This window comes from Nelumbo lutea, chromosome 3 (assembly GCF_056320005.1).
Source record: "Nelumbo lutea isolate HS-2025 chromosome 3, American lotus-T2T, whole genome shotgun sequence".
Classification (NCBI taxonomy): domain Eukaryota; kingdom Viridiplantae; phylum Streptophyta; class Magnoliopsida; order Proteales; family Nelumbonaceae; genus Nelumbo; species Nelumbo lutea.
This window is the reverse complement of record NC_142686.1, coordinates 22,524,098-22,539,284: the sequence shown is the minus strand read 5'-3', so window position 1 is coordinate 22,539,284 and position 15,187 is coordinate 22,524,098. Positions and strand designations below refer to the sequence as shown.

General features: G+C 37.2%; 1 protein-coding gene and 1 long non-coding RNA gene across 3 annotated transcripts; one reads left to right on the top strand and one right to left on the bottom strand.

Annotated features, from left to right (window-relative positions):
- Positions 1-2,550: 2,550 nt before the first annotated feature.
- LOC148863564 (uncharacterized) lies at positions 2,551-4,512 on the bottom strand. Its single transcript, XR_016110781.1, has 2 exons — positions 4,308-4,512; positions 2,551-2,901 (listed from the first exon to the last, which is right to left on the bottom strand). It is a non-coding gene; the product is annotated as an uncharacterized LOC148863564 (long non-coding RNA).
- Positions 4,513-6,605: 2,093 nt separating this feature from the next.
- LOC148863563 (uncharacterized) lies at positions 6,606-14,712 on the top strand. Of its 2 annotated transcripts, none has more exons than XM_088981397.1 (13): positions 6,606-7,255; positions 7,341-7,438; positions 7,536-7,622; positions 7,723-7,891; positions 7,995-8,642; positions 9,062-9,204; positions 9,299-9,493; positions 9,577-9,667; positions 9,752-9,920; positions 10,440-10,550; positions 10,635-10,728; positions 12,028-12,137; positions 14,083-14,445. In XM_088981397.1, the coding sequence occupies exons 1-13, from the start codon at positions 7,031-7,033 to the stop codon at positions 14,097-14,099; spliced, it is 2,157 nt and encodes a 718-aa protein (XP_088837523.1). In that variant the 5' UTR covers positions 6,606-7,030; the 3' UTR covers positions 14,100-14,445. The 2 variants fall into 2 exon arrangements, with proteins under 2 accessions (XP_088837523.1, XP_088837522.1); XM_088981396.1 differs by having other exon boundaries at positions 6,694-7,255; positions 14,420-14,712.
- Positions 14,713-15,187: the final 475 nt, after the last annotated feature.

Sequence of the window (15,187 nt, the reverse complement as noted above, 5' to 3'; positions counted from 1 at the left end):
CATTGCATTGAAAGTAAGGCTCAGTTTGGAAGGGAATATAAATACAAATATGTACAGTGCAAAATAAGATTTAGAAATACAAAATATATGTTCTTACACTATGCATATTTGTATTTGTACTCTTTCAACATAGCTGTGTTTGATTGCAGTATAAATTTATTTGAAGTAATACAAAATTATGGTACTGTAAATGATTTGGGTGTAAATTCTGATTTATTTTTGTTTGGAAATTTGACTTATTTTGTTTGTTTGGAATATAAATAAAGTAAAGTAAGACCTGAAGCAGAATAAAGTAAAACCCAAAGCAAAATTAAACCAAATTTTGCATTCTATTCATTTGCACTCCTATAATTTCACTACAACAAAACATGAGTAATTGCAAATTTGCAATTCTACTATCACAATAAAATAAAATGAGGGTAATCAATCTATGGTGCATGAATTACATTGTGAAGTAAAAAAAAGAAAAACATAAACCAGTAATAAAATGACATATAAATGGATCAAACTCAATTTGAATTAGGCAATGTCCAAATTCAATTTGAATTTGACCGATTAATTATTTTAGGTAATTAATAAATATATAAAATAAATAAATTATTTATATAGTTTATATTATATATAAAATATTTAAATATTTTATATATTACATATAAGAATTAAATAAACAATTGAATTCAGATATTTATCAAATTGAATCACATCATAGCCAAATTTGATTAAATTACTTAAATAGTATGAATAAGATATCCAAATTTAACTAATTATGATATTTGAATTCTCTAAATTCAATTTGATTAATTCAAATCTTGAATTTTCGAATAACATTAATACCCCTAATCAAAACTAACATCAATTTCATTGAAAATTTCCAAGGCACATTCACACTTTCTAATGAAGTATGTATAACTCATCCTCAACATAACCCATTAAGAGAGGGGGTCGAGATGATACTAAACCATTAACATACACGGATGGCTGATGATAGACAATTTCACATAAGATAGCTAGATGGTACAAGACGAGCATGATAACAAACAACCAAATTGCCCTATTTTAAATTTTCATAAAGAGGATAAAATTGATGCATGGGAAATGATGATGATGATGATAACAACTGCTATACAGCCATAGTCACAAAAGTCTATTATTGACTTCACCTAACTGCACAGCATTTATTTTAGCAACACGTCCAAACTTTGTTTCATTCCCTCCACATCCATGCCAATTGTCCTAATGTGGAGGATTCACAACAAGGTTATAACTTATGAAGGGTCCCAACTCCCAACTCCCAACTCCCAACTCCAAATTCCCAAATCCCAATTCCCAATTCAATTTCCTATAATTATTTTTTCTTTGGTCTGATTCTGATCGCTTTCTTACGAGGGTACACGTTGAAAGCATTAATGCCTGAGGGAGTGAGGGTTGATTAACATTAGTTGAATTTCCAACCTGGAAGGAAAAATGGTTCAAAGTTCAAACTCAAAGCTGGGTCTCAAAACGCTAGTTTCATATAATGAGGTGTCAAAAGTGAAAGCATTGCTACGGTGGGGTGTAAATGTTTTCTGTGAGGGTAGAAATGGAATTGAAGAGGGTTCCAGTTCGGACTTAGGTTGGCCAGGCCAGTGGCCACTCAGCCTAAGCAATAAGCACACATGCCTCCAAACTAAATGGGCTAAGGTTGGCCCAGCCGATTCAGGCACGGAGACATCACTTTCTTCAACCGAAAACCCAAAACGCATGTTACATGGGCTCATTGAGTTGAAGGTTTAGGCATTTTGCAGAAGTGCATATTTAGAGCCCATTTGGGAGTTGGAACGGCTGAAAGCTTTGATTGAGCTGCTATAGACAGAGAAGCCACCACTAAAAGAAACTTCAGTGGAAGGTCATATTTTGGACTTACCATAGGCTGTTCAGGTGGGGCCCAACTTTTAAAGCCACGAATTACTACATGAAAGCCCTCAGAAGTCGCAATTCACAAACCTCTGAAGCACAGAGGCTTCTGTTCTGTATTGCTGAGGTGGTCCCCATACTGACAGCCTATAAGCTTTATATTTCATAAAAATCCAGAGTGTCCAAATTGACTCCCAGTTTCAGCCTCTTTGAATAGCTTATCCAGAGAGCTCTCAAAGCAATTGAATGAATTTAACTGAATTTTCAGCTCAGCCCTTTCAAACAGGCCCTTAAATTTGGACATCTGACCTGGTAGCCCTTGCTTAATGGCCCTGATGATGCCAGCCTGTTTATATATAGACTTTTTTTTTTTCTTAAATAAAATTTTTATATATAGACTTTAAAACTAAACAGGATACCCTGCTAGTCCTATATATATGATTCTAGGGATGATGCTTATGCCGAGGTTTGGAGTGCTTATTTGAAAAGCAAGTGCTTAATTGACCTACCCAAACTTCATTTAGAGGCCATCTTGTGAGCTGCACCATTAATTGACCTACTAATAAACCTGAAGGTCACGGAGAAATCAAAGAGGGAGTACAGATCCTGCAACAGAGTCCAGACTACAGGAGAGCAAGCATAAGATTTCTGATTTAACACAGTAACCGAATTAAGAGAGTCGTTCTTTATACTTAGAAAAGATAAACCCAATTCTTTAGCAGTACAATAACATTCCAAAATAGCTATCGATTCAACATATTCAGCAGAAACACCTCTACAACCTCCACATTTAGCAACCAAAAAAGACCTAGAAACATCAACAATCCAAAAGCCAAATTCATTGGATTTAGAGGAACAAAAACTCCCATCTGTTCTAGCTTTACAACACAGGGTTTAAACTAGAAACCAAAAAGTTTTTTTTTTTTTTGGTTTTTTACAGCTGGGGCATCATTCGGAGAAGAATCCATTGATTCTTGGTGGGAAGCTTTCCACACTTGCCTCATCCGTCTGTTCACATGAAATAATGAAACATACGGATTATGTTGGATATCTTCAAAAGTGAAGCCATTTCTTGCCTTCCAAATAGACCACAATATAATAACAGATAATTCAAAAGCATACTCATGGCATTTAGTAAGCAAATCCTTCTGACTCGACCACCAAGATCACCATTTTGCAAAAGAACCAAAGGACTCAAAATTTGAACAAACAACATTCAGGGAACTTCCAAACCATGCTGCCCTCACATGGTCACACAACAAAAGAGCATGCAGTATGCTTTCCTCCTCTCTCTGACATAAGGTACAGATTGCATTATTTAAATTTTTTCTTCTCAAAAAGCACTTGCTTTGCAGCTATACTATTATACCAACATTTCCATATGAAATGTTTTAACTTTGGAGGGACCTTTAAAGCCCAAGTTTTCTTCCAAAGTGAGGGGGTCAAGGTATACGAGCCAAGAGTACCAAGTTCCTCATCTTTAGATCTAACAACCCACTTGGAATGCAGATTTTGCAGAGAATCTAACTTTGGAATTTGGGGTCCAGATCAATTTGTCTTCCCTTCCCAATCTTGGAAGGTCCATCTTACTAATAATGTTGGAAATGGCCCGATCAACAAACTCTGAATTTTCCTCATATCCCAGCAGTTTCATTGGGAGTTAATAAGATCATTGACCCTATTGACATACCCATTTCTGAGTCTAGGACCCAAATGTTTAAAATTTGGCAGACCCAGGATCCATGGATCATCCAAAATCTGAATGTTTTCCTCTTTGGCTATGCTCGAACAAGCCCCTTCCTTTAAGATGTTCTTTCCTGCTAAAAGACTTCTAAATCCCCAATAGCACTTTTGTCGAGCAGCAATATTCCAAAAGCTCCTACGTTTCAAATACCTACCTTGCACTAATTTCACCCAAAAACCTTCTTTCTCTATGCAAAACCTCCATGCTAACTCAGCCAACAAGGTCAGGTTAAACAGATGGGGGCCTCTAAAACCTAGCCCACCCAAGGATTACTTTGACACATCTTGGACCAACTAATCCAGTTCACCTTCTTTTTGTTTTTTGAGCTCCCCCACATAAAATATTTTTGGGTTATTTTTAATTGATTGCAGATGGATTTTGGGATCATGAAACATGGCATTGCATAAGCAGGAATGGCAGTCAGCATAGCTTTTAACAAAACCTCCTTCCCTGCAGAGGATAAAAAAGTAGTCTTCTACCCATTGGATCTGTTATCCATTTTCCCACATAAATAATTGAAAATGCTGTTTTTTGATCTACCTAGGGATGAAAGAAGCCCCAGATACTTATAAGGGTTCTCTACTTTTTTAATGCCCACGACTTGTCAGGAATTTTGAAAATTTTGGTGTAAATTTGGGCTAAAAAAGATTTCAGATTTAGAGAAATTCACCTTATGACCGAAGGCCTCCCTATACTGCTTCAGGATGTCCATTATCGCACCTACTTCCGCAATGTTGGCTCTTGAGATAATATAGGAGTTATCTGCAAAAAAACAAATGAATAATAGCAGGACTGTTGTGATTTATCTTAATTCCAAAAATAGCCCCTACAGAGTGCTCGTGATGGAGAGCCAAAAAAAGGACTTCAAAGGCAATGAGGAACAAGTATGGGGAAGAGGGATCCCCTTTATAAGCAACTAGTAGGAGACTGAGGAAGTACATTATATATCCCAACTAATGAATTTAACACCAAACTCCATTCTACCCAAAAGTATTTTTCGCAAACTCCCATTCCACCCTGTCATAAGCCTTATTTATATCCAATTTTATGGCCATAAATTTCTGTTTATGTTTTGTAGACTTCATAAAATGTATTAATTCATGGGAAATTAACACAATGTCAAAAATCATTCTTCTAGGAACAAAAGCATTCTGGTTTTTACTTGTAATTTTTGAAAGAATGGGCTCGAGCATGTTTACCATAAGCTTGGCTGTTGTTTTGTTCAAAGTATTGAACAAGCTTATAGGTTGAAATTGGGTTGCATCTTCAGGGTTTCTGCACTTTGGGATGAGGACTATGAAGGTCTTGTTAGTGTCTTTATGGAAGACACCATGCTGAAAAAACTCTAACACTGCCTTAACAAAGCTTGGCCCAATTATATCCCAATATTTTTGGAAAAAAAGAGTTTAGGTATCCATCCGGGCCTGGGGCCTTATGAGGATACATCTGAAATAAGGCCTCTTTTATTTATGCCTCATCTACATCTCTTCGGAGCCAATTGTTATCCTCTTGGTTAACCACTGTGTTGGCATGCCTTAGAATTTCTTGATTCACCCCTGGGTTAGAAGACCTAAATAGGCCCTAAAAACAAGTTAACTAAGATTTTACTAATCTGATCCTGACCTGAAACCCAAATCCCATTGTCACCTTTTAATGAAAAGATTCAATTCCTTGCTCTCTCCTCCTCAAAGTAGCTTGGTGAAAGAACCTAGTATTCTTATCTCCTAATTTTAGCCAATTTTGTCTTGATTTCTAGGCCCATAAAATTCTTCTATCTTCAGCTCCCTCATCTAACTGTTGCTCCATCTGCTTAACCTTTGACTAATTGAATGAACATGCAGGACTACTTCTTTCCCAACTTAATTCCATCTGTAAAGCCTTGATTTTATCTTGAACTTTACCAAAAACTTGCTTATTCCATTTAGACAATTCTATCATAAGCTTTTTACAATTGTTTAACACCACACTCTGACCCTCCCCTTCATTATTCTACTCCCAAATTTGCTTGATTACTTTTTGACAGTCCTCATAAGTGCAATCCAAGAGAGGAATCCAAGGCTATAGGAATATGATTGAACCTCCCATAGAAAGGTGCATGACTCTTGCTTCTTGAAACAAATCAAGCTATTCAACATTAGCTAGGGCCATGTATATTCCTTCCTGCACATTTTCTTTACCTTCCCTTTTATTTGTCCAAGTGAGCTCACTTGGGATTAATTTATACCCTATTTCCTTCAGAAACTTGTTGTTTTTTGTTAGCCCAGATGTATTTGGGATTAAATGTACCATGAGCAGCAGCCATGCATACATGCATGGGATGCGCTCAGTGGGGAGCCAATCTGGATTCTCTGTCAAACACCTCTAGTCCAACATGTCTCCACTTAGGAATCTAGTTAGCACATTGCCATATTGAATTATATATGTTCGATGCTTCACAGAAGAATTGAGATCTGCTCCTCATAGAGCACCCCTCACACCGACCTCAAAGCCACATCTCCACCCTCTACTGGAGATGTTTCCGATGTATGGCCAGGACATATTGTGAGGCATACTCTCTGAGGAGCAGATCCGGACTCTTCACATAGCATGTTCAACCCTTAACGACCTTATAAACACACAAAAAAAGGGAAAAAACCTAATTTCCTGATTTCTGTAGCCAGTAATCTACTGCCAACAACAGAACGCTCACAATTGATTTGAAGAGATGTTACCAATGTACGATTGTAATAACTTGTTAGAACAGTGTTGATGGCATATCTGAGCTTCCTGGTAACTTCCTTCATGTTGGTTGTTTGATAGGCAACTTGACAAATGGCAGGTGTGGTGTAATGAGGAAGGTTGGGACCGGAACTGTTCCTCACACATGGCGCCTCACACCCAGGCACATCCCACCGTGCATTGGGAAGGAATGCCTTTGAGATTGTTGTGAGGCGCCCTATGTAAGGAGCAGATCCCAATTCGGAAGGTTGACGTTTGACGTTTCAACGTTTTAAAAGTAAAAAAAAAATTGATATTCCACGTCTTATGCGCAGTAAGGCAGCAGATGGTCCAATTCATTTTGTTTTTAGTTTAAACTCCAAAAACCGATAACTGAAAAGAAAGGGAATGGGCTATGGGATTAGGAACCCCCAAATCTGAATTCTGAAATCAATCCCCCCCAAATCAACATTGTTGTCTTGGCGCCCCAGAAACCCCTCCAAAGTACAGACAGAATCAAACCCTCATCTGCTTTCCTCTTTAATTTTCCCTTCTCCCGCCAATCCACACGCATGAAAACTCTGTGATTTTTTTTTTCAAATCAAATTATCTCATAATCTCGACACAGAGAATAACCGAAACCGTTTTCCCCCCTTTCAGTTCGTTTCACTTGTCGGTTCGGTTCAACTCTGGTCAATGGCCATGGCGGTCTCCCAGACCTCTACTTCCAAACCCATAGTTTCTACCAACAGCGAGGTCAAGAAGAAGGTGGCACGGTGGGCCGGTGACCAGCAACAGCAAGAGCAACTATCATATCCTCAGCCTCCCTCTTCTTCACCGTCGAAGCGCACGAAATCCCCTGGCGTTCGTCTCCTCCACGGTCGACTTTACGATTCCGAGAACGGGAAGTCTTGTCACCAGGTGAGGTCGAATTACCCAGAAATCCCAGTAAGGAAGATGGTCTCGTTTCATTGATCAAATTTTGACAAGTGAAAGATGGTTGCAGTGTCGGCAGAAGACTATGGACTTCGTGGCCTCTTGCAAGAATAAAAGAGAGAACAAGCCGTGCACCATTAAGTTCTGTCACAAATGCCTCTTGAACAGGTAACAACATACATACCTACTATTGCTTATGGTTCACCGGATATTCTTTTTTTACTTCCCCACTTAACCTGGTCTACCGTCTATCTTGATATTTTAGATATGGAGAGAAGGCAGAAGAGATGGAGGTGTTGGATGAATGGAAGTGTCCCAAGTGCAGAGGCATTTGCAACTGCAGTTTCTGCATGTAAGTGTTTGTTATTTTTCCAAGGCTGAGATTCCCAAAATTGGTTTTTCCTGTTTAGTATGTCAATGCTTCTTGATGGATCGATAGTATGCTTTTGCAGGAAGAAAAGGGGCCACCAACCTACTGGGATCCTTGTGCACACAGCCAAGGCAACCGGGTTTTCTTCTGTTTCGGAAATGCTGAAAGTGAAAGGCCCTGAAAACTTGGTCTCTGAGAAGATCCTTAAAAATGTGGTTGCCTCTCCAAAGAAGCAGGACGCTGCAAACAAGGTACTGATGGTAACCCATTTCCCATGCATTGGCTGATTTAAAATTTGCTTCTGGAATTTTTGGTCTGTAAATTTGGTGATAAGCCCATACTCTTTTTTGATAGGAAACTGATGTAGCTTCACCAAAAAATGTGGGGAAGGAAAATAATTTTGTTGGAAAATTTGATTTGAACTTGCAACCTACCCCTTTGACATCAGATGGTAATGAAAAGGAAATAGGGAAAAACAAACGAAAAAATATGTCACAGAATGACAGCAGTGACAATATGCATGAGGAAGTCAGGGATGATGTTGCTCCTGCTGAGGAGAAGATCAGTAAGAAATCTCGAGTTTCCAAGGAAGTATCTATCACTCCAATCAAGATAGAAGGAAAAACCGGAAGTGATAGTGAAGAAAATCAGTTGCATGAGAAAAAGAATTTTCAAGTGCTGAAGTGTGATCAGGGCCCTCCACAACCTGTTGTGAAGGAAGAGAAGACAGATAAAAGAAATGTTTCATTGCCAGTTTGCAATAAGACGGAAATTACAAATGTTGGAATTGCTGATAATGTAAGAATTAAGCCTAAGATGCTACCTGAATCTCAAAAACTCAAGAATAAAGCTAAAATATTCCACAAAAATGATGCTGATGCTGATGCTGATATCCCATTGCCTAATGGTGTTGATGTGACAACTGTAGCTGGCATTGATCTGCCTCCTGAGGATGTTGGACATGCTTTGCAGTTTCTAGAATTCTGTGCAGCTTTTGGACAGGTAAACACAAATTTGGTTTGAGAGGGAACTCATATCATATCAAACCCGTGCATGGCATTGAAATTAACAAGATGAATTACTGACTCTAGGCAGTGAACCCAGTTAAATGACAGTTGAAGCTTGGGTTTTTACCATAAATATGTACTTGTGCACTTTTAACTGTGCTTGCTTCCAACTGCCATTTAACTTGGTGGTCTTCTAGCTATATAACAAGCAAGGCTCATATTTTGCATTTTTCTCAATTGCACCATGAAGTTATTAAGCTTTGGACTTTTCTTATTTCATTCTATGATAACTGCTTCATGCTTAGTTCAGATCAAGCTGCTTAATTTGCACTCTGAGTTCTTTTTCTTGTTTCGTGTTACTATTATCTATTTCATTGCAGTTTTATCTTCTGAGTTGTTTTTATTTCTCTTTAGGTTCTTGATCTGAAGAAAGGGCAGGCTGAGTCTATTCTTCGAGAACTAATGCGTGGGCGCAGTGGGCGTGGAGGAATGTACTCTTCAATTGTTCGGTTTCACATCCAATTGCTCTCTTTGATACTTAAAGATGCAGGAGAAGAGTATGTAGTTTTCCTGAAATGATTTCATGAAGGGACAAGTTCTGCATATCATTTTAAGAGATGAGTCAATTACCTGTATTATTTTTGTTGACAGGTCCCTCTTAAGTCCAACAAGTGGTGGAGATTCTTGGTTGAAAGCTCTTGCTAAATGCATTTCTGATTCCCAGTGTGCATTGAAGTGTTTCCCTTCAGATTGTTTTGACAGAGGTGGTGATGGATATGATAAGTTAGATGCCTCGGAAAAGTTGAGAGTATTGAATTTTCTATGCGATGAAGTTCTTGAAACTGTGTAAGTGATAAGTTTCGTGGACCTACAGTCCCCCCTCTCCTCGGCAGGAATTTCATATATGATTTTGTTATTTTGCATCTCAGAGAAGTAAGGAGTTGGATTGATGAACAAAATTCAAAATTTATTGAAAGCGAGAAGGAAGCAAAGGAGAAAGTTATTGCTGCCAAGAATAAGGTAACTGCTTCTGAGAGTATCTGATATTTTTATCTTTAACAAGCATTCTTAAAGTGGTTTTCTCTTTTTATTTGTGTTAAATAGGAGAAAGGCATGAAGCAAAAGTTACGGGATGAGATAACAAAAGCTATTCTCTTGAAAAATGGTGCTCCTATTTCTATTTCTGAGCATGATGATATTGTTGCAAATATGAGAATTGAGGTAGCGAAAGCTCATTCTGAGACACTGGAAGCAATGAAGATGGCATCCAACAGTATGTACTGTTTGTTCATTGGATAATTTGTTCACTTCTTGCCCTTATTTTCATGCATAGCTAATATCTTCTAGAGTTTAACTACAGTGCAGAAACTACATCGTGCAGCAAAAACGTGAAACAATCATGTTAAAGATATCACGTCTGCTTACCTTTTCATTGGTTTGTGACTTTGTGTCATAGATGTTAAAAAATGTTCAAGATGTCACATGTGACGCCTTAGTTTTCATTGGTTTGTGTTTTTGCTTCATGGTGCAGTTTCTGAACCATAGCATTTACCTAACTTTTATTTAGCATTTGATTTTAAAATACAAATACACATTTTAAATTGTAAATCTGCTGCATTAACCAGGAGTGGGCTGTCATGGTGTGAGCTAACTTGTCTCATTCTAACAAACTTTCTAGCAGTGGGAAATTTGTTTGGATGCTATATTTATCTGAAATGTTTTTCTAGGGTCCTCATAATTAGAACAAAGTTCTCCCTGAAGAGTAATTTATTGAACCTTCTACAATTTTCAGAGAAACAAATACCAGATGCTGTTAGGACACAGACTATTTTTTGGAATGAAAAAGGTCATGTGCTTTGGAGATTAAAAGGCTATTGTGATGAACCGAACCTTTTACTACAAGGTCTGTCAACTGCAGTTGTTAATGTTTATAGTAGTTTATGGCTTTGGGTTGCCACTTCTTCCTCTCATTTATTTTCATGTTCAGATATTGGAAACCTGGATTCTGCTGCACTTAAAGAAAAGTGGCTTGCTTATGATGATGAACAGATGAAAGTGGTTGAAAAATATATTTCTGTAAGGTAAATTTGATTGGTTTGGTTCTCACTTAGTGTTTCTCAGGTTCTTTTCAGCTTTAGGGGTACTTAAGGATGCCCTTTTTTTGCTACCAGTTAAGGATGCCTATTTACTGTAGCTTTATTGTCATGGGGAATGGGATTGCAGAAATTTGTGGATAACCGGATCTTCACTATATGCAATTAATACACTTTCCATCTTTGTATTTAATGGCTGTTAATTTTGGATGATTATCTCTAATGCTTCGGTCAATATTTTTCATTTTTCCATGAAGCTGAGTTGCATATTTGTGCTATACTGGCATACAAGTAAGATTACTTTTACACAAGCCTTAAAAGTGCAATTTGAGAGAATAGAAGAAAGGATCGTTATTTTTCAAACTTGGTTTGTTCTAACCTTGAAAAACTTGTACAGTGATCATATTATGCATTATAAACTGCATAGAATCTTGTACAATGATATTATATTAATTGTTTAGCAGATATTATTTTGTAAGAGAATTTTCTATGATTGTGTGATCGTGTTTGGTGAGGTGGTAGGGCCTGACCGCCTGAGGAACCCTGGAGTGTTATTGGTTGCTATAAGGTTTGTAGAGTGTTGTTGGCTATAAATGCAAGTAGTTTTTAGTCATTAGTATGGGTAGGAGATTTGAGTTATATCTTGAAGTGTGTTTTTGTAGCTTGTTAAGTTGCCAAAAAATGGAGTAGAAAGGTCTTCAAGTAGACAGTGAATGGTGTTTCGGTTGGATATAAGGGTTAGGCTTTTTTGAGTATGGTTTACTGTTGGTGATTTATCATCACCTTCCAATTATACTCTTCTTTGTTTCAATAACAATTTTCTTTTATTATCAAAAAAGTTATGAACTGTGTAGAATAGGAGTGCAACTTGGGTACCTGATTGAAGATTCACTGCATCAGGCGCAGGTTTTGGGCTGGGCTCATTCAAATTCTAACGAAGCCCCAACCTGAGCACACCCAAGTTGCACCCCTAGTAGAAACCTTATGATGGTCAGAATCTGAGATGTGATAATTTTCACCAAATGTTGCTGAGAGTTCATTTACTGTGGTGATCTTTACAAGTCCATATATACATTAAATTGTAGAATGTCTTCAAGCTACAAAATCTCATATTATGATTAATAAAACTAAATAAACATGCTTCAGTTGTTATGGATATAGATAGACTTAATGCTCTTGATGCTAGAAGACAAGAAATGTTGGATTCTATATTTTTGTATCTTTTTTTTTCCTGGTTTTTTGTTGCAGTTGGATCTTTAATACATTTTTTTTCTTATTTGGTTGTAGATGCAAAAGGCTTAGGACAAAGACGAGTTCTAATGTATTTCCACCTGGCAGTGGTGAAGCCGAGCCAAAGCATGAGATTTTAGATGATTCACCATATCTTGTAGTTGCAGGTAGTACATGATCATTTCTTTTACAAGATGGTTATATAAATGGATCTTTCCCAGCTTTTATCTTTTTAGAACTTGGTTACAATATTTAATTTTGCTAGATAAAGAGAAGTTGTCTTTTTCAAAGGAGTTCCTGTAGCAAAGTATTAACTTAATGCTGTTGTACTTGGCTGTGGAAGAAATCTCTCCCTCAACAGCCTGTTATCCTTTTATAAATAAAATCCTCACCCTTTCTAAAACAAAGGCACCTATGACTTGTTACACTACTTTTTATCTGTTAGTTGTATGAACTTCTTAAAATGGAAAGTACATTTTTAATGCTTATTTGAGTGTCACCAAGAGTACCTTGGTTCAATAATTCATAACAAGGGAGAGATTGAGGATGATGTCACCCAGAGAATTAGAGCAGGTTGGGAAAAATGGAGGGATGCATATGGACTTTTGTGTGATAGGAGAATACCACTTAGATTAAAAGGAAAAAATTATATAAAACAGTTGCAAGGCCAGTTATGTTGTATGGAGCAGAGTGTTGGGCAGTCAAGAAAACAATATGTTCAGAAAATGAGTGGTAGAAATGCAAACCCTAAGGTGGATGAGTGGAAAAACTAGAAAGGATAGGATCAGGAATGAAGCCATCCATAGAAACTTAGAAGTAGCTCCAATAAGTGATAAAAAGAGAGAGTAGGTTAAGAATCTTAAGATGGTTTGGTTACATGCATATAAGACCACCAACAGCTTCAATTAGAAGTGATTTGTTACAAGTGGAAAGGGGCTAGAAGAGCTAGGGGTAGAAGTGATTTAAGCACTGATAATTTAACAGTGGATATGGTTTTAAATAGAACGGAGTGGCGAAACAGTATTCATGTACCTGAGCCATATAGTTGGGATAAGGCATGGCTGATGATGATGATTTGAATGTCACCAAGAAATAAAAAATGGCTAATAATTATGTGTAAAACCTTGTGGAAAACTCTTTCTTCTGATGAACTGCTCTACTTGAGAGTAGAATATTGCTGATAAATGGCAAATCAGTACAGGGAGATAAAAACTAAAACTAAAAGTTGAATTATGATGTAGAAAATCTATGATGGGAAAGCAGCCAACAATAGAAGAATATGGTGTTGAAGGTAAGAGAAAGGCATGCTAACTGGTGAAAATTAGGGGTGCAACTTGGGCTGGGTTAAGTTGGGTTGCGGTCAACCCAAGCTGTTGAACCCCCAACCCTAACCCTAACCCAATATCCCAACCCAAAAATTTCGGGTTGGGTTCCGGTTGGCTCAACTTCTCTATTTCTTATTTCTCAGACTCAAGGGTTGAGGTCTTTAAACTTAAATTGTTGACATACATATAAAATATGTATGTATGTATGTGCTTACATAAAAAATATTTATAATAATATTTATTCATACAAATATGAAGTAAGTTAGGTTCATGCTAACCTGGCCCAAGTTGCCAAGTTGGGTTCATGCTAACCATCTTCTGTGGCTGGGAGTGTTTGCATGATTCAGTGTCATCATAGAGTCCCACTGTGGTATTGAGAAGGTATGGTGAAAAGTCTGATAACAAACTAATTAGTCTGATAACAAACATTTCAATTTTTTCCTTGAACAAAGAAATCCCACTAATCCAATTGGCAATTTGAAGCCCACAGCACCGGTTTTCTTCCAACTTGATGTATATGGCATTTCCTTGTTTTTACATTTGGGTAGATATTTTTACTTTTCAGTATCATGCCTTTATGTTTTGAAGTTGGGAATATTTTCCTTCTAATTTGTGAATATTCAGTCACTGAGAAAGAGTGGTCTGTTTTTGTATTGTGATTGGGATAAACTTTCTGATCATCCAAGAAGGAGATGCCTGATTTATAGAATTCTACTGTCTGGTTAACGTTGAAATCTGATTTCTTATAGTAACACTGTTTTGTATTTTCTGGCTTGTCATGAAGCAGACAGTGAAGAGGTATAAAGGACATGACGAATGGTGTATGCTTCTACTGTTACATTTTTCTAACCAACTTGCCTTACAAAAAGTTGACCTCCCAATTTTTTATATGTAAATATGGATGTTGGCACACAATGCTAAGCTGTATAACTGAAGATCAAATCGGTGGTTTTTCAGATCACTTGGTGCTTTGGGCTTCATTCAGAATATTGTCCTAATTTGAATCAATTTTTTTTTTATTTTTTTTGGTGGAAAAACAAATTCCAATTCAAATGCAAATTAGATTCTTATTCCTCTTTCATGCTGTAATAACTTTTGTACTTCAATGCTCAATTTGTTTGCAGTGCAAACTTCATTCACACTGTGTAAATGCCTGAGCAGAAATATGTTGAGCGCAAATTCTGGTTTACTTTTGCTTCAGATTTGAAGTAAAATACAGTTGCCCTCATCTTATATGAAAGATAATGGAGGTAAGGGGGTTATTTCTTTTAGTGTTGGAAGCAAGATGATGTGGTTTCCACTTTTATGTAAGAGAGAATTAAGGTAGGAGGAAGGTGGTGCAACTTTTGCATCAGTTTTTGGAATATAAAATTTGCGTTGCCATGAGTGCAAATGAGACAGTACAAACTTGGTATCATATAAGAGCGCAAATCATGGTTGCAAACAAATGGATGCAAAACTGAACCAGGTGCAAAATGTACATCTGGTTTAGATTTGCACTGCAAACAGAGAATTCTCTTTCGTGCTCTAACTTTTGTATGTAGTGGACTCTACAACTTGGATAGATAATAACTCAGGAACCAGGATACTTGGTGATCTTATTCTGGCCAACCTGGACATAGTTTGCTTAATTGGGTAAGCTAGACTTCTTGGTGAGGCTTTTGTTAGGTGAGACTGAGACCATCATCAAAGTTTAGACCCATATATTTATTTACTCCGAGTTTTAATTTATCCATATTTATTAGAAAAATCCATGAGAATGCATCAGCCTCAGAAACGTCCCATGACCCATTGGACTTGAGAATACAAGAATGGTCACTCCCTTGCTCTTTTGAATGCACTTCAGCTTCTGAGCTGCTCAAATTACCAGGAAATCATCCATCAAATTCAAA

Excerpts from the sequence above, each read along its gene's own strand:
- LOC148863563 (XM_088981396.1), top strand. The coding sequence starts at position 7,031 with ATGGCCATGGCGGTCTCCCAGACCTCTACTTCCAAACCCATAGTTTCT. Across the intron at positions 7,256-7,340 it reads ACGGGAAGTCTTGTCACCAG|TGTCGGCAGAAGACTATGGA; the intron begins GTGAGGTCGAAT and ends AGATGGTTGCAG. Across the intron at positions 9,205-9,298 it reads CTTAAAGATGCAGGAGAAGA|GTCCCTCTTAAGTCCAACAA; the intron begins GTATGTAGTTTT and ends TTTTGTTGACAG.